The sequence below is a fragment of the Zonotrichia leucophrys genome, chromosome 21, assembly GCF_028769735.1.
Source record: "Zonotrichia leucophrys gambelii isolate GWCS_2022_RI chromosome 21, RI_Zleu_2.0, whole genome shotgun sequence".
NCBI lineage: Eukaryota > Metazoa > Chordata > Aves > Passeriformes > Passerellidae > Zonotrichia > Zonotrichia leucophrys.
The window spans coordinates 6460758-6481848 of NC_088190.1; the positions used below are offsets into that span (position 1 = coordinate 6460758).

Below are 21091 nucleotides of genomic sequence, written 5' to 3' on the forward strand. Positions count from 1 at the left end.
TCCCAACCTGCATTCCAAACCCCATCCTCCATCCCACAGTCTGCCTGCATCCCAACCCTACATCCCAATGCTGCATCCCAATCCTGCAATCCTGCATCCCAAATCTTTGCCTGCATCCCAACCCTGCATTTCAACCCCATCCTGCTTCCCACATCCCAGCCCCATCCCACATCCCTGCCTGCATCCCAACCCCTCCTCCATCCCTATCCCCCCCCACCCCTCCGTGTCCCCCCTCCTGTCACCCCCCATCCCGTCCTGTGCCCCCCCCCTGACACCGCTGTGACCCCTCCCCCCCCCCATCCCCCACAGCCTCAGCATCCCCCAAATCCATCCCTGAATCCCCCCATTCTCCCCCAAATCCATCCCTGCCTCCCCCATTCCCCAAATCCACCCCTACATCCCCCCCACTCCCCAAATCCATCCCTGCTTCCCCCCCGCAAATCCATCCGTGCGTCCCCCAAACCCCAAATCCATCCCAATCATCCCACTCCATCCTGCAACCCGATACCCGCATCCCAAATTTCCCCAAATCCAACCCTGCTCTCCATCCCCCCTCAATCCTTGCCTGCATCCCACCCCATCCCATATCCCAATCCATCCTGCATCCCCCCTCATCCCAATCCTGCCTTCAACCCCATCCTCCCAACCATCCTGCATCCCCATCCCCAATCCACCCTGCATCCCACCCCTCTCCAATCATCCTGTCCCCCCCCCAACCTCCTGTCCCCCCCGTCACCGCCCCTCCCATCCCGTCCTGTGCCCCCCCCGGTCACCCCTGACCCTCCCTCATCCCCACACTGTCCCCAAATCCCCCTAATCCCCCCATTCTCCCCAAATACATCCCTGCCTCCCCATTCCCAAATCCACCCTCACTCCCCCACTCCCCAAATCCAATCCCTGCTTCCCCCCCCTGCAAATCCATCCTGCATCCCCCAAACCCCCTAAACCATCCCTGCATCCCCCGGCCCCCAAATCCAACCCTGCATCTCCCCCACTCCCCAAATCCATCCCTGCTTCCCCCCCATTCTCCCAAACCATCCCTGCTCCCCCCCCAATCATTCCTACATCCCCACTGCCCAAGCCTCCCGATCCCTGCCCCCAAATCCATCCCTGCATCCCCCCCCACTCCCCAAATCCATCCCTGCATCCCCGGGCCCCCCAAATCCACCCCTGCATCCCCCCCACTCCCCAAATCCATCCCTGCATCCCCCCCACTCCCCCAAATCCATCCCTGCATCTCCCACCCTTCCTCCCTACATCCCCCACTCCCCCAATCCATCCTGATTCCATTCCCAATCCACCCTGCATCTCCCACTCCCAATCCACCCGCTCCCAATTCTCCCAATTATCCCCCCCCGCCCAATCATCCTCTCCCCCACCCAATCATCCATCCCTCCCCCAAATTTCCCCCTTCTATCCATCCCCAAATCCATCCCTCCTTGAATCCCCCTGCATCCCCCCCCCCAATCCATCCCCCCCGAATCCCCCTAAATCCTCCCACCGAATTCCCCCCTTCAATCCATCCCCCTGCATCCCCCCCCCTCAATCCATCATCCCCGAATTCCCCCCGGATCCATCCCCCGATCCTTCCGTGAATCCCCCCCCGCATCCCGGCACGACGCCCCCGATCCCTCCCGCATCCTCCATCCCTCGTATCCCCCCCGGATTCTCCCCCTCTTTCCCCCCGGATCCCATCCTCCCCCGCATCCCTCCGTGATTCCCCCCCCGCTCCACCCCCCCCCCCCCCCCCGGTCCCTCCCCGCCCCCCGCTCTCCTCCCCGCCCCCCTCAGCCCCTCCCGGGGGCCGGGCCGGGGGCGGGCTCAGCCCGGGGGGGCCGGGGGCGGCCGCTCCAGCCCCGCTCGGCTCCGGCTGCTCCAAATCGGCTTAAGGGCGGCAGCGGCGGCGGCGGCGGAGCTGCTGCTGCACCGGGGGGGCACCGCCGAACCGAGCCGAGCCGAGCCGAGCCGAGCCCCCTCCCGGACCGGACCGAGCCCCATCCCCTCCCGGACCCCCCCCCGGACCGGGCCGAGCCCCCTCCCATCCCCTCCCGGACCGAACTGGGCCGGGTCGAGCCCCCTCCCGAACCGGATCGGGCACCCTCCCAAACCGGACCCCCCTAACCGGACCGAGCCCCTTCCCCTCCTGGACCCCCCTGGACCGGACCGAGCCCCCTCCCGGACCGGACCGGGCCGAGCCCCTTCCCCTCCCCGACTCCCCTAACCGGGCCAAGCCCCCTCCCATCCCCTCGCGGACCCCTCCCCCTGGACCGGACCGAGCCCCCTCCCGGACCGGACCGGACCGGGCCGTGCCCCTGGCGGTGCCCGGCGCGATGCCCGCCCGGCTCCCGGCGCGGGGGCCCCGCTGAGCCGCCCCCGCGGGCACCATGCGCGCCATGAGCCCCCTGCCCCTGTGGCTGCTGCTGTGGCACCTGCGGCACCTGGCGCTGGGTGAGTGCCACCCCCTCCCCTCGAGGGGACAGGGACACCCCCGGGGCTGCGGGAGGGATGGGGGGACCCCCAGGGACACCCCCGGGGTGAGGGAGGGATGGGGGGACCCCCGCACCCCTCCGGTCATGGAGCGGGTTTGGGGATCGTCTCCCCCGCCCTGGGGTTGGGGGTGGTTGAGGGGTAGAGGGAGGAGAGGAGAACGGGTTTGGAGTGGGGAATTGGGGTTTGGTACTGGGGGATGAGGTTTGGAGGTGTTAGTGGGGCACCCCACAACCCGGTATTGGTGTGGGAGCTGTTAATGGGGCACTCATAGCCAGGAACTGGTGTGGGAGCTGTTATTGGGTCACCCCATAACCCCGCGTTGGTGTGGGAGTCATTAATGGGGCACCCAATAACTGGAAACTAATGTGGGAGCCGTTAATGGGGCACCCCATAACCGGTTGGTGTGGAGTCATTAATGGGCACCCATAAGTAGGGAAGTAATTTAATGGGGCACCCCATAACCCGGTACTGGTGTGAGAGCCATTAATGGGGCACCCCATAACCCGGTATTGGTGTGGGATTTGTTAATGGGGCACCCCATAACCGGGAACTGGTGTGGGAGCTGTTTTTGGGGCACACCCTACAGAGAGGGATTTTAATGGGGCACCCCCTAAAAATGGGGTTTTAATGGGGCACCCCCTACCCGGGCACTGCTGCTAAACCCCGAGCCGGGCACTGGGGTGGGGCCGCTCATGGGGCGCCGTTTTTGGGGTGCGGAGGGCCGGGGGTCTCATCCATGGGGCCACCCCGAGCCCCCTTTCCCCGCTGCTCCCCCGCATCCCAGCCCTGCTCCAGCCACGCAGGGAGGGCTGCGCTTTGGGGACCCCCACCAGCTCAGTTTTTGGGGGGTCGCAGCCCCTCCTGCCCCTTTGGGATGCCCAAACCCCAAACAAGGAGCAGCATCCCCCAAATCCCCGCCGTCCTGGGGGATTGCAGCTCCGGAGCTCCCAAAAACCCCGGGACTCCCACGCCAGCCCCAAACCCGGGGGTCCAGAGAGGGGAAAACACCCGGGGAAGGAAACTTTGCCCTCCTCGCAGCCTCAGGGCCACCCGTGGGATTTCATTCCGTGCCCATTTGAGGCGAATTCTCTCTTTTTTCCCCCAATTCCCGCTCGGGGGGTCTCAGGTGGCCGCTCCTTCCCGAGCCCAGGGAAGCGGGAGCTTTTCCAGGCGTTGGGTGATGGAGGAGCGAGCGCGCAGCCTGCTCTGCATCTCCTCGGTTTTTTGGCTTTTTTGGGTTTTTTTTTTTTTTTTGGATTTTTTAATGGACTTTGTGCTCTCCGGGCGCTGCAGGGCGCGGGGCGGGGGAGCCGCGGCTCTGCGGGGCTGCGCGGGGCCAGCTCCACACAAAGGAGCCGATTCTTCCCCTCCTGCTCCCGCTCCATCCCTCGGGCACCGCTCAGCCCGAGCCCAGCTCGGGAAGAGAATTCCCCGAACGCCTCATTTCCCTTGGTTCGGGTCCTGCCGGGCTGCGGCTGCTGCTCCGAGCCCCCTTCCCCATCATCCCGAGCCATCCCAGCATCGGGATGAATCAAAAACCTGCTCGGGAAAAGGGGGGAACTTGTGCCAAACCCAGCCCCGGCTGCCTCCCCTCCCCTCCCCGCTCTCCTCCGCCGCCGTTTTAAGGTCATGGATAGACAATTTCCAAGGAACAACGCATCCCCCCGGCTTTCCCGGAGCTCCAGCTGTCTGTCACTGGCGCAGGGATCATTTTTCCTGCCTCTCTCTTCTCCTGCTTTTTTTTTTTCCTCGCCGCAGATCGGGCGGCTGCTCTCGTGCTGTTGATTTCCTGCGGGGGAATCTCTGTTTGTGAGGGGGGAAAAATGGGATCAAAGTTGGTTCGTGAAAGGGGTTGGAGGAGCTCGGGGAGCCCGGAGGGGTTGGGGGTTAGGAAGTGATGGATCCGGCGTCGGGAATTGTTTGGGTTTGGGCATCCCCGAGCTGGGTTTGGGCTCCTAAACCCCGCTGGAACTTGGCTGCATCCCGAGGACCCGCCGTGCTCGGCATCTCCTTCCCTATGGAAGCCGTGCTCATTTTGGGGTTCCCAACCCAAACCACACCGTATTTCTGTGGTCCCCCCCTCGGCTATCCCAAAAATCCCATCCCGAGCTCTGTTTTTCCATCAGCCAGCCACAAATCCCGGCCAAATCCCGGGTTGGGGGCGCCTCCCTTTGCCCGGGGCAGCGGGGGCTGAGCGGCTCCCGAATTTGGGGGGGCTGAGCGTTGTTGCCGAATTTGGGGGCGCAGAGCTCTCGCCATTCCCGAATTTCCGAGGGCAGATGGCTTTTTCCTGGCTGACGGCATCCTTGGCTGGAGCCGCCGCCGCCGTGCCCTCCCCATCCCGGCTGGACAGCGATCCAAGGGATGCAGACCCCGCCAAGATCCAGGTGGGCACAGCCCCCACTCCCCGCTGTTCATCCCCTTTTTGTTTCCCCAAACCCCTTTTTTTTAGGAAATTTTCCTGCTTTTATTGTCCCCTCATCCCCCTCCTCATCCGCATCCCAGAGGATCCCCCAGGAATCCGGTGGAATCATTTCCCACCCCACAAATCACCCCTGGGATGCTTTTTTTGAGGGGAGGATTTCCAGCCCTGCTCTGCGTCCCTCCCCCGCTCAGGAAAAGCCCTTTTGTGACCCGGGATCATCCCCGAGGTGTTTTCCAGCCCTCTGGGAGCATCACCCCTGCCATTCCAGCTTTTTCCCCCTCTTTGTCCCCGGCTCAACCTTTTTGCCAAAAAAAGCCGCCGGGGCCGGGGCTAAGTGGGTTAAGGAGCCGTCAGGAGGGAAAAACGAGGCCACGCGGAGGAGGCAGCGCTGGACCATGGAAAAGGAGCTGGAAAAGCTGGAAAAGCTCCGTTTTTCCCTGATCCGTGGGTTCTGGGGTCAGGGCTGGCTCGTTAAGCCCCGTCTGAAATACGGCCCCATAAAGGGCTGGTCGGGGGCTGGTTCAGAGCCCTGGGAGGGATCAAAGTGTCGAATTCCTGGAGATTTCCAGCGGTTTTATCCCGGTGGGATTTGCTTCGGCTTCTGCTTCTCAATCCCAGTGGGGAAAAAATAAAAAAAAAAGGAAAATTCAAGTGTTTGAAGCTCCTGGGCTTTGCAGGGAGCTGTCCTTGGGGATATTCCTGAAAATCCCAGCTTGGGAATGGCCCTTTGCAGCTGGGGATTTACCTGGAATTCTCTCCCCTCTGCATTCCCTCCAGAGGTTTTTCTGGCAGGGGTTTTCTCAGCTGACAGGGAGCCCCCCGGATGGATCCTTTTCCAGCCTGGAAAAGATGATTTTCCCTCGTTTTTGGAGGGAAAACCCAGCGTGGGGCTTTACCCAGGGTGGTGGGAGTCACCTTTGTGTTTCTTTTTAATGGAAGGAGGAATTTGGTGGGAATTGTGTCCTGAGGGAATGAGGGAAAGGGAGGAGCAGGGGTGAAATCCGGCTTTAATTCACCTGCAGGTGCCAAAAATCCACCCCACATTCCCACCATCCCTTCCTGTTCACGCTTTTCCCATCAAATCCTCTTTTTGGGAAGTTTTCCCTCCAATTTCCATGAATTCCACGTTCCCACGGAGCCTCTCCAGGTAAATCCAGGCCGTGCAGCCCCTTTGGAAAATCCCCCTGGCTGTGCTAATTGCCCTTTCCCAATTAGCCCAATTTCCCTCCTCCCACCAGCTGCGCTTCGGAGCCGCCACTTCAATCCAGAGCTCGGGAAAAAGCCGCGGCTCCGGCGAGGATCTTCCCTCTCCTTGTGCCTTTCCAGGATAATCTCTGGGAAGGGGAGACATTCCCAGATTTATTTCTCCCTGGAAGAGCTCCTGTGGCTGCTCCCAAAGCCACTCAAACCCAAATTCCTTTGGGATTTTTGGCATCCCCCAAAACTGAATCCTGGGAGTGTTGTAGGGTTTGGCTTGGGAATGTTGGTGCCCTTTTGGCCTGGGATGAGGAATTCTGATCCTGGAGCTGAGCAGCCCCTGCCCTGTGCAGGCTGTCAGATATTCCCAGCTCCATCCGTGGGCTCAGCCTTGGAATTCCAGGATGCTTTGGGTGGGAATTCCATGGTCAGGGACAGATCCCACTGTCCCAGATGGCTTCAAGCTCCATCCAGCCTGGTCTCGGACATTCCCAGGAATCCAGGGGCAGCCACAGCTATTCTGGGAAAGCTGTGCCAGGGCCTCACCTCCCTCACAGCCAGGAATTCCTTCCCGAAAATAAATTTCAGTTTCCCCTCTGGAATTGTGGAGCCATTCCCTGTGTCCTGTCACTCCAGGCCCTTCTGGAGAGACCTTTTCCGTTTTTTTTTATTTCAGCTCCTTCAGGTCCCGGAAGGCCAAAATTGGGTCAACCCAAATTTTCTCTCCGAGCTGAACTTCCCGAGCTCTCCCACCCTTTCCTTGGATCATCCTGGAGCCTCCTCTGGACTTGCTCCAGAGGGGAGAATTCCCCATTTTCCTGCTCTGGGATCAGCCCTAGACTTGGGAGGTTTCCATGCCCTGCTCCAGATCCTTCTCCCAGAGCTGCTCCATGTGAGCATCCCAGCCTGGATCCATCCCGGGATTGTCCTGCTCCAGGCTGTTCTCCCAGCCAGGATCGTGGGATTGTCCCACTCCAGATCCATCTCCCAGCCTGGATCCATCCTAGGATTGTCCCATTCCAGGTTCTTCTCCCAGGGCTGCTCCATGTGCTCATCCCAGCCTGGATCCATCCCGGGATTGCCCCACTCTTGTTAAACTTCAGGAGATTCCCGTGGGCCACTCCAGGACTTTTCCAGGTCTGGAAGCCTGGAGGATCCTCAGGTGCCTCCAAACACTGGACCTTGCATCCCAAATCCATGGATGGTCCTGGAGCATCCAGATGATCCCACCAGCTGCCCCTTCCCATGGAGATGTTTCCTGTGATGGCTTTTTCCCACCAAAATGCTCTTTCCTGCTGGGAATTCCTTGGCTTGGGAATGCTTGACCAGCTCGCACCTCTTGCTCTGGGATCTGCCGAGGAAAAGCTCTTGGGATGAGAGTGGGATTTTAGTGGGAATCCAGCTCAGCAGAGCCAAGGATCTTCCCAAGGCTCCGGCAATGCTTGCTAAGGAAAAAGCTCCACAGGGAGCTGGGAATGGAGCTGGGAGTTCGCCCTGGATGGTTGGGAATGGGCACAATTTCCTACCTGGAACAGGTGTGGGGGGATGAAGCAGCATCACCCCCTCTCAACTCCCAGCGCTGGGATTTTTTTGATTTTCCCCAATTTTCCAAAACAAATCCTCGACTTCATCCCCACCACATCCAGCTCTGTGCTCAGACCCCACAGAGCTTTTTCCCACCGAAATGCTCTTTCCTGCTGGGAATTCCTTGGCTTGGGAATGCTTGACCAGCTCTCACCTCGTGGTCCGGGATCTGCTGAGGAAAAACTTTTGGGATAAGAGTGGGGTTTTAGTGGGAATCCAGCTCAGCAGATCTTCAGGATCTTCCCCAGGCTCTGGCAGCTCTTGGAGGGAAAAGCTCCACAAGGAGCTGGGAATGGAGCTGGGAGTTCACCCTGGATGGTTGGGAATGGGCACAAATTCCTACCTGGAACAGGTGTGGGGGGATGAAGCAGCATCACCCTCTCTCAACTGCCAGTGATGGGAACTTTTGGAATTCTCCCCAGTTTTCCAAGACAAATCCTCGACTTCATCCCCACCACATCCAGCTCTGTGCTCAGACCCCACAGAGAGGCAAAGCGAGGGAAGGGGCCCCCAAATCCTTAATTTTGGGAGGCAGCTCCGGCCGTGCGAATTCCCGGCTGGCGGATCCCGGCGGGAGGGATGCAGCTGACGGATGGGGCTGGAATCCTTCCCCATCCAGCTGCTCTCTGTGCCCTTTTGTTTGCTTGCGCGGCGCTGCCGGGCTCGTTCCGAGCTCGTGGCTGGCGCTCCCGTTCCATTCTCTGCTTCCCACTTTTCCCCTCTTTTTTTTTGCCCAAAATAACCCGTCAATCACGGGCTTGTTTTCAGCGCGCCGGGGCCCGGATCCGGCGGGAACGCCAAGGGCGGGCGGATTCCAAAGGCAGGGATAACAACCCGCGGCTGTTGTTCCATCCTTGGAATTGTTGGCTTTATCAAATTAGGGACTGGGGGCTCTCCAAAGCCTTTGGATCAGGGAAGGTGCCTCGTTCCCACTCCCAGCTGGGATTCGGCTCTGAGGATGTTGGGGAAATGCCAGGAAACCCCACAATTCCTGGTAAAGGGAATGGAGATGGGAATGTGGCTCCATCAGGCCCTTCCAGGCCTCCAGGCCACACATTTTGGCTCCTCTGGTGCTGGGAGAGCTTCTCCGTCTGGAAAATCCCACCTGGAGCAGGGGAGGCGGGGAATTTGTTCATCTCCTGCCCAAAATTCCGGAATAATTTCCCATTCTTATAATTCCTTGCTCAATATTCTCCAGGCAGAGGGATTGAAACCCCTCTCCATCTCCTTGTGCTCAGGGGTAAATCCAGGACCTGCTCCCATCCAGCCAGGACAGGGAAAGCAGGAGCTGGGAATCTTCCTTTGGGATGCACCTCCTGCTTTTCCACCTCCTTGTCCCTTTTCCAAGGATCTGCAGCCCCAGGGAAAGGCTGGATCCAGGGAGAGGCTTCGTGAGGGGAGTTTGGGATCAGAGGGAGGGGTGGGAGGAAGAGTGAGGAGGGATCTGCTTCCTCGTAATCTCCAGTCCATGGAAATGTTTTTTTTTTGGGGATGAATTCCATGGATAAACCTGGATTTATGGGTAGAACATTGCTTTGGAGGCTGCTCGTGCCAGGCTGTTCCCAAGGTAGGAATTGCTCCTGGAGCTGGGACCTGGAAAGGAGGGAAGTGACAGAAGGGACATTTTTGGCCAGTGGTGGTCACCATGGGATGTCCTGGCATGGATTTGGGAATCTCCGGCTCTTCCCAGCAGGACTGGGCCAGCAGGAGAGGGACACAGAGAGTCCAACTCAGCAAATTCCAACAAAATCCTCGGGATCATCCCAATTTTGGGATAACGGGATGTGGATGGGGTCCCTGTGAGCCTCTTGTGGAGATGTTCCCCTTCCTCATCCCGAGTTCTCCATGGCTGCATCTTTCCTTTGAAAAAACCCCATGGATTGGGTGGGAATTGCCTGGGAAGGAATGGAAATTCCCAGCCCAGCTTTGCCCCTCTGGAGAGAGCATTCCAAAGCTCCGGCTCCAAGGCTTCGGAAGATTCCAAGCCTGGATTCCTGGACCAGGATTTGGGATTCTCCCGCTGCTCCGTGGAGAATCTTCCTCCTTTTTTTAGGCCTGGCCGCCCCCGTTCCCTGCGGATGGAGCCGCACAAAGTGTGGGAACACGGGATCCACGTGGGAACACGGGATCCACGTGGGAACCTGGGCTCTGCCATTCCTCCCTCTGCAGCTCCAGGAGCATCCCGAGAACCGGGGGTGGAATTTGGCTGCTTTCCTGGCTTTCCTCCTAAAAATAAAGCAGGGAATGCTGGATTGCGGGAGGACCCCGTGACTCTGAGAGGGTTTGGGGGGCTGGGAAAGGCCAAGGAGCCCAAAATATTCCTGGGGAGCTGCTGGGGAGTGGGATTTTCCATCGGGGATGGATGGATGGATGGATGGATGGATGGATGGATGGATGGATGGAAATAGATCCACTGTGTAGGATTTTCCACGTGGGGTAACAGGCTGGATCTGCTGGGGAATGGGATTTTCCATGCAGGGTGGGAACGCTGGATCTGTTGGGGAATGGGATTTTCCATGGGGGATGGAAATGCTGGATCTGCTGGGGTGTGGGATTTTCCATGGGGAATGGAAATGCTGGATCTGCTGGGGAATGGGATTTTCCATGTGGGATAGAAATGTGGATCTGTGGGGATGGATTTTCCATGTGGGATACGGAAAGGCTGGATCTGCTGGGGATGGGATTTTCCATGGTGGGCAGATCTGTTAGAAGATGAAATGCATCTGTGGGAATGGGATTTTCCATGGGGAATGGAAATGCTGGATCTGCTGGAAAATGGGATTTTCCATGTGGGATACAAGGGTGGATCTGCTGCTGGAAAAGCACCAGGCAATGGGCAGATCCTGTTCCAGAAAAGATCTAAAGGATGCAATTCCCACCAGGAACAAGGGTCCCGGAGAGCCCATCTTGCATGGAAATGCCTGCAGCGCTCCGGCTCCACTCGGAGTCCTTCCCTTTGGAATTGGATAATGAGATGTTTTCCATTATCGCCAGCTCCTGGTGACCCTTTTGAAGTTCTGTTTGCGTCTCCCTGTGTTATTCCAGCTTTTTTTTCTGTAGGGAAGTGCTTTGTGAGGAGTGGAGATTGTTTGGATTCCTCCCGAATTTCCGCTGCAATTAGTGCAGGGATGGGAAGGCAAGAGGAGCTCAGGGAAGCGCTTCCCAAATTAAACCTTCCCATTCCTTGTAATTTGTGGGGTTGTTTTTATTTAGGGCAGGAAAATCTGGGAGATTCCATGGTGGGAGAGAGAGGGTTTGGGCAATGGGATGGTCGGGATGCTCCTGCCGTTCTTGGTTTGCATGGATCACACTCTGGATCTGCTCCATGCTTTTATAATTTTTTTTTTTTTCAGGGGGAAAGGAGGGAATGGGAATGGGAATGGGAATGGGAATGGGAATGGGAATGGGAATGGGAATGGGAATGGGGATGGGAATGGGAATGGGGAGTACTTCCAGCCTTGGGAATGGGAATGGGAATGGAGAGCACTTCCAGCCTGGAAAATGGAAATTATTGGGAATGGGAATGGGAATACAGAGCACTTTCAGCTTGGAAAATGGGAATGAGAATGAGAAGGGAAAGCACTTCCAGCCTGGAGAATGAGAATGGGATTGGGAACAGAGAGCACTTCCTGCCTGGAGAAAGGGAATGGAGGGCACTTCCAGCCTGGAAAATGGGAATGGGAATGGGGTTGGGAATGGGAAGGGAGGGCTTTTCCAGCTGTTTAACATCCCGGGCACTCCTCTCCGCCCCGCTGAGCAGGAAAACCTCCCGCATTCCCGGCCTCTCTTCCCGCCCTCCCGGGAGCACTGAATTAAAGGAATATTGGATGATCCCACGCTTGGTTATGTTTTATTAACGTGGAGCCTCGGCCTCCCGGCACATCCAAAGGATCTGAGGCTCTGCCGGGCATTTGTCCCTCTTTTCCAAGGTCTGGCTGCTGCTGTTATTCCCAATGCCAGTCCTTGGTTTGGCTGGGGGGTCAGGCTGGGGTCTTCAGGAAGAGGAGGGAAATTTGGGATGAAAAATGGGAATGTGTGATTTGTCTGAGGATTCTCTGTGTCCTGGCAGGATTTGGGATGGGAGTTTTGCAGCAGGAATAGGGATGGATTTGGGAAATCAGAGTCATGGACACCACGTGGAGCCATGGAAAAACCTCCTCCTGATTTTCCAGCTTTGCTCCATCTCAGGGGTGGGAAAACCCTCAGAATGTCGGATTTGAGGGAAAAGATCCCAAAAAACGCCAACATTCCATGAGCAGAGCTAAAGGAGGAATCAGGACTGGGATTTTGATCAGTCAATCTTTGGGATCAGCGGGAAAAGCCAAACATGGATAATGGGACAGCTCTGGAAGTGCTGGGAGAGGGAAAGGTGTTAATTAGCAGTGATTTCTCAGCGGAGTGAGGATGGATCGGGATGAAGGGAAGAGCCCCAAGGAGATGGATCAGGATGAAGGGAACTGCCCCAATGAGATGGATTTGGATTAAAGGAACAGCCCCAAGGAGGTGGATTGGTATGAAGGGCACAGCACCAAGGAGACGGATTGGGATTAAAGGAACAGCCCCATGGAGATGGATCGGGATTAAGGGAAGAGCTGCGCACATCCTCTCTGTGGGAGGGGGAGGTGTCGGGAATCAGTGCCTGGAATCAGGGCTGGAAGAGGGAGATATCCATTAATCCCATTAGGGATGCAGAATTACCGGGAGAGCAGAGGGATTATCAGTCATGGAGTGTGAATCTGGAGGAGAGGGAGCGGCGATCACAATCCTGCTTTGTCCAGGGAATGGGGCTGGAGAGGACGGGAAAGATGGAGCTGGATGAGGTTGGGCCAGGGAGATCCTGGGGGGTGGGATCATGGACTTCCCAAAGGATGGGATCACGCCTGTCCTGACGGATGAGGGAGGGTTTGGGATGCAGCTGCCCCTTGTCCCTGTACCTGGAAGAAGCATCTCCAGACCAGGGTGAAATTCCAGAGGTGGGAATCCTGGTGGGAATTTTGGTTGTTTCCATGGAAGGTCTGGAGGAGTCTGTCCCAAAAATCCAATCCTATACTTCCCTTCCCTTCCCTTCCCTTCCCTTCCCTTCCCTTCCCTTCCCTTCCCTTCCCTTCCCTTCCCTTCCCTTCCCTTCCCTTCCCTTCCCTTCCCTTCCCTCCTTCCCTTCCCTTCCCTTCCTTCCTTCCCTTCCCTTCCCTTCCCTTCCTTCCCTTCCTTCCCTTCCCTTCCCTTCCCTTCCCTTCCCTTCCCTTCCCTTCCCTTCCCTTCCCTTCCCTTCCCTTCCCTTCCCTTCCCTTCCCTTCCCTTCCCCCTCCAGAACATTCCTCCAGGAATACGAAGGCTTTTCCAGCTGAGCTAGGACACTCTGGGGCTAATCCAAGTGCCCCAGGCACCCTCTGGGTCATTTTTTTGGGAAAAAGCCGCACATCACGCCCGGAATTCCAAAAACAAAGTGGATTTTGGAGCTCTCGGGATTCCTGCATGGATTCCTGCATGGGACTGGGTTTAATTTTGCTCTTCCTCTGCCTGAGGTTGTGCCTCCGGAGAAAGAGTTCAGAAGGAAAAAAATCCCAAAATATCATTAACAATGATCCCTTCCCAGTTCCTCCGGGCAGGAATCGATGGAAGGAGCGGAGATCACTCGGAGCCGACAGCTGGGAGGGAGGGGGGATCGATGGCTCCTCGTTTGTCACCAATCAAAAATCTGGGATAATTGGATTTCCTGCAAGTGGAGAAATAAATCAGGGAATTCATTATCCGGGTCAGGGTCACCCCTGCTCCGGGGCCACCGGGGTTTGGGAAAACCTGCTTGGAACTGGTGGGAAACTCAGCCGGGGTCATCCAAACTGAAACCTGCTGACTTTCCTGAATGGAATCAATGATTTTCCCTCTTTTTCCCATCCCAAGCCCTTGGGTCTCCCAGTAAAGCTGAGAAAAGAGGAGTTTTAGGGAGGACTGAGGAGTTTTGGGTGGGAAAATTCTTTCCTGGTTATTTTTGGGAGCAGGAGCACCTCTGATAGCCCTCTGCTGTTCTTCCAGGATGGGATTTTTTGGGATCTCAAATTATCCCCTTGCCGTTATTCCAGGATTTTTTGGGGATCTCAAATAGCCCCTTCATGTTACTTTGGGATGGGATTTTCTGGGATGTCTAAAAACCCCTTGCTGTTATTCCAGGATTTTTTGGGGATCTCCAAAAACCCCTTGCTATTATCCCAGGAATTTTGGGGGGATTGCCAAAAATCCTTTGTTGTTACTCCAGGATTTTTGGGGTCTTCAATAACCCCTTGCTGTTATTGGGATGGGATAACTCTGGGATGAGATTTTTTGGGATCTCTAAAAACCCCTTATATCTGGAATAAAATAGTCCATAATTTTTTGGGGATGTCTAATAAACCCCTGCTGTTATTCCAGGATGGAATTTTTTGGGATCTCAAATAACACCTTGCAGTTACTCCAGGATGAGATTTTCCTGGATCTCGGATGAGCTGGAAAAGACTTTGCTTTCCCCATCCCAAGTGGGGAAACTGAGGCACGGAAAGACCTGGAACCCTGGAATGCTTTGGGTTGGGATGGACATGGATAATTTCCATAGTTCGTTGTTCCAACCTGGATTTGAGCGCTTCCAGGAACAGGGAGCAGCTCCCAGCTCCTTCCTGCTCTGTTAATTATTCCTGCTGGGATTAACTCCAGCAGGGATTAACACCCCGAGCCGTGGCTTCCCAGAATTGGCTGCTGGTGCCGTAATCCCCATCCCAACAGAGCTGGAACAGCAGGAAAATCCTCAACTGCTGTCGGCAAATCCCTCCCAAACCACTGGCTGAGCTCTGCCAGGGGTTTGGGAATTTTTTCCTCAATTTTCCAATCCCTCAGCTCCAATTTGAGACTCTAAAAAGGAGCACCGGGTGCAGTAATTCTCTTTTTTTTACTCTGGAATTGCATTCCTGGGATGGATTTTGTGCGGCAACACCATCTGGGGATAAAATCCTTTATCCCAGGTGAGGTTTTCCATAATCCCGGTGCCCAGGGGTGGCATTCAGAGGGTGCAGCTTCCTGGGAAACTCCAGGAGCATCCAGCTGGCAGGAATCTCTTCCATGTCAGGATGCAGAGCTGAGCTGCTGGAAAAGGAGAGCCGGGAATTTGATGGTGTGGGGGAAAAATCCCATTTCCAATCTTTTTCAATGCAGGATTAGGATACAGCCTCTCCTTCTCCCGCCACACTTAATTCAGGATTAATTCCACATCTGCACACAGAGATCAGACCCCGCTGTGTTTTCCGTGGAGCTGCTTGATTAAAAACCAGGGAAAAGCAGAGCAGGGGGAATTTTTAGCCTCAGGACACCTGGACATTCCGGTTTGGAGCGTTAATCCAGGTTAATCCAGGTGCTGAGGAGGCACCATGCTCTGATGGAAGGATTTTAGGGAATGTTGAGCCATTCCGGAGGCATTCCATTAGATTTGGTGGTCAGTGGTCGCTCTCGCTTGGCAAAGTTGGGATTGTAGGAAAAATCCCTGTCTGGTGAGCTTGGGATTTGCTGGGGATAGATGAAAATCCATGGAAATGGATTGGAGAGTGATCCATGGGGCAGCTGGGGGGAGATGGAAAAAATGGGGGAAAAGAAGGAAAAATTGGGATTTTTTAAACAGTTCCCAGGTGTCATTGGGATCTGCTGGAAAAAGGAGGAAGGAACTCCCTCCTGGGATTTATCAGCAGGAGGGAATTCCTGCCCTGCAGCCCAGACTGGGGGTGGAAGCACTTCCGGGTGGAAAACAGGAAAATCCAGCTGATGTGGAGGAAATCCTGCAGGAACAGGGTTTGTTTATAGGGAAAAGGGTAAATTTGGGATGAGAGGTGGAACCTCACACCTGCTGGGCCTTGTTTGCCCAAAATCCATTGGCTTCACCCCATGGAATGGCAATAAAATCGAGGAGCGACCAGTCTGGGGAATTCTGCCTTAAATAACTTGGGGGGAGTTGTTTGGCAGCTAGGAATCAGGCCTGATTTGCATATTTGCATAGATGCAAATGAGGGCCATGATCTCCATTTATCAAACGAGGCGTCTCAGACCCAGCCTGGCCCTGCGGAATTTTTGGCTCCGTTTTGGCTCCGGCAGCTGTTCCAACATCTGGGAAGAGGCCATGAGGTGCTGGCAAAGCCATTGCTCCAAATTAGGGATGGCGCCAGGTTTCTGAGGGAATTTGGCTCTGCTGGATTCACCTTCCCACCTTTCCTGGGATGAGGCATTGTTTTGGATTCTGAATGCACCCAAAATGATCTAAACAAAATGAAAAATCTGGAAAAATCCTTAGATAATGAGGAAAAGGCGTTAATGGAACAAGAGAAAGGACAGAGGAATGATGACAAACATCCGACTTTTCCCAAAATCCTGATCCACCAACCCAGGAGCTCTTCCCAAAATCCAGACCCATTGACCCAACCCAAACTCTTCCAAAAACCCCAACCCAAAGATCCACCAGGAGCTCTTCCCATGATCCCAACCCAACAACCCACCCAGAGCTCTTCCTGAAATTCCAACCCCACAACCTCTTCCAAGCTCTTCCCAAAATCCCAAATCCCAATGACCCATCCGAAGCCACCGCTTTGAGCAGCTGTGGGAGCTCCAGTGGGATGTCCAGCGTTTTATTTTATGGGAATATCAGTGGGATGAAGATGTGGAGATAAAATATTCCCCCCTCCAGCGCCGCCGGGAGGCCGAGGGACTTTATGGAAATGTTGGAAGTGCAAAGGGGGGGGAAAAGTTATAAATAAAACTTCTCAGCACTTCGGTAAATGCTCCTAAACATCCTTCCCATGCGGAGATAAATATTCCGTGTGTGATTTACGGCCCTGCATTCCCAGGCTGTGCGGGCAGGGGGATAAAATCCCATAAATCACCGGGAATATCAATGCAGCCACCACATTCCCGCTGATAAGCGGCGTGGGCCGGGAAAATCCATCTTTTCTGCACCAGCTGCGCCTTGACGGAGTTGATTTAAGGAGTTTTGGGATTGGGAGGGGTTTCCCAAGCCTTGGGAGGGTCTTGGATCCTTCTTTGTGTGTTTTCATGGAGAGGGATTCTCTTCCAGGGGGTTCAGTTTTGGGGGTGTTGGGATTTTGTCCCAAACAAGATCATTCCCATCCATTCCAGGGAAATACTTCCCAAATCTCACAGATCCTGGCTTTCCAATGGATGTTGCTTCCCTCCAGTCCTATTTTTCTTGTGTTCACCCCCAAATCCTCACTTTTCCAGCACCCCTGGTTTTGTTCCATCTATCCCAGGGACTTCCCAAATCCAGCTGATCCTGATTTTCTGGTGGCTGTCGCTTCCCTCCAACCATGCTTTTCCTGTGTTCATCCTGAAATCCTCACTTTTCCAGCATCCCTGATTTTGTAGCCTGGATTTATCTCCCGGGATGGGTGGGATGCAGCCCTTAGATCCACCATGGAATTTCATCTCTGGGCATCCAGGAAATCCCTGGATTTTTGGGATGAGGGATGCCCATAACATCCAAACAATGATTCCAAAGCCATTCCGGAGGTTTGTAGCAGGGCCTGGTCTCCCTCCAGCTAAAGCCGTCACGGTTTTCCCTCCAAACATCCATCTTTTTCCTGGAACGCCGCATTCCCTGTGGGTTTGTGCCGGAGATGTCGAACAAGCACGAAATCGACGCCGCGAGCCGAAGCCAAGCCGGGAACGGGCTCCCTCATCCCGTGCTCCAATGAGCCGGAACAGCTCCGAGGAGCTTGGGAAAAGCCGGATGAAGACGTTCGAGGATTTATTCCAGCCCGTGCCCCAGCCACGGGGCTGATTCCGACGGCTCAATCCCACCCGGATTTGTTTGTCGGGAGGCGCGGCAAAGGCGGAAAACGCTGGAGTTTTCCTGGGATTTACTGGGCATGGAGAGAGCCGGGCTTGAGTCGTTGTGGGAAGGAAACTGGACAGGGAAAAGTGGAAATGTGGGAAGGAGGAGGTGGAAAGAGGACGGAGATTGGAATTGGAGAGATGGGACATGGCACCATCGGGAGGCTCCCCAATCCCAAATTTCCTGAGGACTTTCCACTCCCAAAGTGCCCAAACTCTCCTCCTCCATCTGAAATCCTTTATCGTGCTGAGGTTGTGCTGAGGGGGTGAAAATCCCACGGAGCCGGAATGTTTGGAATGTTTTTAGCCCAGCAGGATCCATTTGCGTCTCATTCCTCATTTTTCTGCTGCCTCTGGAGCCGCTGGAATCTCGGAGCCGATCCCACCCCTCCAGAACATAAAAGTGACTCTGGAGTTCATCATGAGGAGAAAACCAGCCCAAAAATGGATTTTTCCTGAAGATCCATCAGAATCAATCCTTGGGAAGCCCTCAGGTGGTGTTGGAGATGCTTCCCATGGACATTGGGAATCATGGCACGGAGCAAATTGGGAATTCATCCATTTTCTTTGGACTGGGATATTTTGGGATACCTTTTCTTTGGGATATTTTGCTTAGGAGGAATCTGGGATTTAAGGAAAAACGGGAAGCTGGACAGTGGTTAAAAATTCCATCTCGATGGGATTTAGGTGCTGAAATCCTTGGAAGCTGGGATTTGTGGGTTTGTTTTATGTGTATTTTATAAAAATGAGGAATCATGGAATGGGTTGGATTGGAGGGACCTTAAATCCCATCCCAGTCCCTGCCATGGACTGGGACACCTTCCCCACTTTGCTCCAAGCCCAACCAGGCCTTGGACACTTCCAGGGATGGAGCAGCCTCAGCTTCTCCAGGGTGAATTGATCCATAAAATTCCATCATTCCATAATTCCCACAAGTTTGGCCCATGGAATGGACTGGAAACAGCCCCCGGAGCCCGCCTTGAAGTGGTTCCCTCACTTCATCTTCATTTGAAAGGGGCTGGGAGGCCAAAGGGGCCGCGCTCAATCCATGGATCGATCCAAAGGATTGATCCAAACCATTGATTCCCATCACAAAGAGGCTCGGGGCACATCCATAGGATCCATCAGGTTCTGCATCCCACTAATTGGAGAAAAATGGACCCCAAGCATGGGCTGGACGTCCCCCTGCTCATTCCATACATTTTCTCCTGATCCCTAAAAATTTAGGAGCTGGTTTGGTCCAGCAGCCCCGCCTAAGGAATAATTCCAGATCCAGCTGCGGAATCGTTCCCTCCCACTTATGGAAATGAGGGAGGGAAGCGGCGCCTAATGAGATGTTTGTGAGGGAAGAGGAATTTTAATTACTGGCTCTTAATTGTCTGCTCGGCCCGTTAATATCCCATTTTCCCGGGATTAATGCCATTCGCTCCCTGCCAGCCGGGCTCCTCCTCTCCTGGGGGTGACGCCAATTTTGCCGGGTTTATTTTAGGGAATACGCCCATTTTCCAAAAGCCAGGATGACTTTTGGGAGGGCGGTGGAGGGGTTGGGGAGGTTTAACCCCGCTGGCACTGAGCTGATGGATTTTTGGGAAGCAAAGCTGAATATCCAGGGAAAACTCAGCACAAGGATCCCCCAATCCATTTTCCCCACTTCCCAAAGGCCCGTTTTCCTTGGAAGCACGATGCCGACTCCGGCTGTCATGTCCCATTCCCTAGCTGGTGTTAAACCCGTGCCAGACGCTTATTCCTGTTTAAACAAGAAATAAAATCCTGCCGCAGCTTTCCAGGAGGAAAAGCTCAGGATTCAGCAAAATTCCACCTCCCTGGATGGGGCCAGCTGGGAATTCTTTGCCCTTGGAGCCCTCCCGGGTTAACGACAAGAGGCAGCATCATATTCTGACTGTAAATTGTCCTGGAATATCATAAATAAAGCATGGCCGGAGCCGGGAAGGGAGCAGGAAGGAATTTGCTGCGTTCCCAGGAACAACTGGAGCTGCTGAATTTTTCATGGACAAGATGTTGCAAAGCGCCGCCAGTCAGGGCACGTTTGGTTCTTGAGGATCCGGGACTTCCATCCCTGGATCCGCCATGGCCGTGGACATTCTGCAGTCAGGAATTTGCAGGAGTACTCCCAGATTTTTCCAGGGGGGTTTGCATCCCTTTGGATCCCACTGAAAGGGGTGAAATGTCTCCTGCTCTCCTTAAATCCTGGGAATTTTGGGATATTGGCCGGTTAAGTGAGTGTTGTTGTCTGTTTTCCTGTTCCCTCCTGGTTTTCCCATCCCATCCCAGCCCTTGGAAAAGGGAGGTGGAGGAACAGGAGGGAATTATGGATAAGCCCCGTTAATCACTGGCTAATTAAAATGATGAAGTGTTTGTGTTGTCACCGGCTCCTCGAGGAGGCTGGGGACATTCCAGAGGGGGATGGAGCTGCTGGATCCCAAGAATCCCCTCCTCTGGCTCCATCCTGAGCTCCCAGTCCACTCAGATCCATGGTCCTGCTTCCAAGGACCGTTCCTAAAAGGATGGGGACAGGTTGGACTTTGGGGACGCGGAAAGGAGGAAAATCCATCCTCAGCTGGGGCTGCCCCATCCCAGGATTTGCCCAAGCTTGGGCAGGGCTTGGAGCAGCCTGGGATAGTGGGAGGAGTCCCTGCCCAGGTCCCTTCCAATCCAGTTCCAGAATTCCATTGGTTTGAGATTTTTGGGAAGCACCAGGAGATGAGAAATCCAGGAATGGGAGCGCTGGGTGATCTCCACAAATAAATCTTGGATTTCCAGGTGGGATGGAAGGAATGGGGTGCCTGGGGAAGGTGTGGGGCTCCATGTGGTGCTGGGATTCCTTGGAAGGCTCCATTGCTCCAAGGCCTTTCCCTGGGACATTCCCATCCCATCCCATCCCATCCCATCCCATCCCATCCCATCCCATCCCATCCCATCCCATCCCATCCCATCCCATCCCACCATCCCCATCCCATCCCATCCCATCCCATCCCATCCCATCCATCCCATCCCATCCCATCCCATCCCATCCCTCCCATCCCATCCCATCCCATCCCATCCCATCCCATCCCATCCCATCCCATCCCATCCTCCCCAGGAACCTCGGAGGGATTCCAGCCACCCTGGCCATTCCCATGGAGTGTCCGGCTGCGTTTGTGGGCAGAAATCCCCACAAAATTCTGGAAAGGGCTGGAAATGGGGTCTTTATCCAGCATCCCACACTTCCAGGGCTGGAGCAATTCCTGCCTCATCCCTGGGAGCTCTTTTGTAATTGGAAGCACCGAGCTTGTTCCGATGCTCTCCTTTATGAACGCGTCACTCCCGATTTCAAAGGACATTTCCTTTATCCCTCCCTTCCCCCTCTCCTCCCCCTCCTTCCCTTTTCCCTTTTTTTAAAATCCCCTTAAACTGGACGGTGCCAGAATTCCCAGCGATCGCCAGCAAAAATATCCTCTCCTCCCCAGGGCTGCCATCTAATCAGAGGGATGAATTTCCAGAGGGCTGAATCCGATCCGGGGGAGGCCGGGCCCGGCATTC

At 55.1% G+C, this 21091-nt stretch overlaps 1 protein-coding gene across 1 annotated transcript in view; it reads left to right on the forward strand.

Moving 5' to 3' along the window:
* The first annotated feature begins 1828 nt into the window (after positions 1–1828).
* The window catches only part of IGSF21 (immunoglobin superfamily member 21), a 44859-nt gene continuing 25596 nt past the window's right edge, over positions 1829–21091 (forward strand). Inside the window, exon 1 of the mRNA XM_064730731.1 lies at positions 1829–2448. Within this exon, the coding sequence (XP_064586801.1) occupies positions 2385–2448 (64 nt within the window). The 5' untranslated portion in view covers positions 1829–2384. The remainder of the gene's footprint in view (positions 2449–21091) is intronic.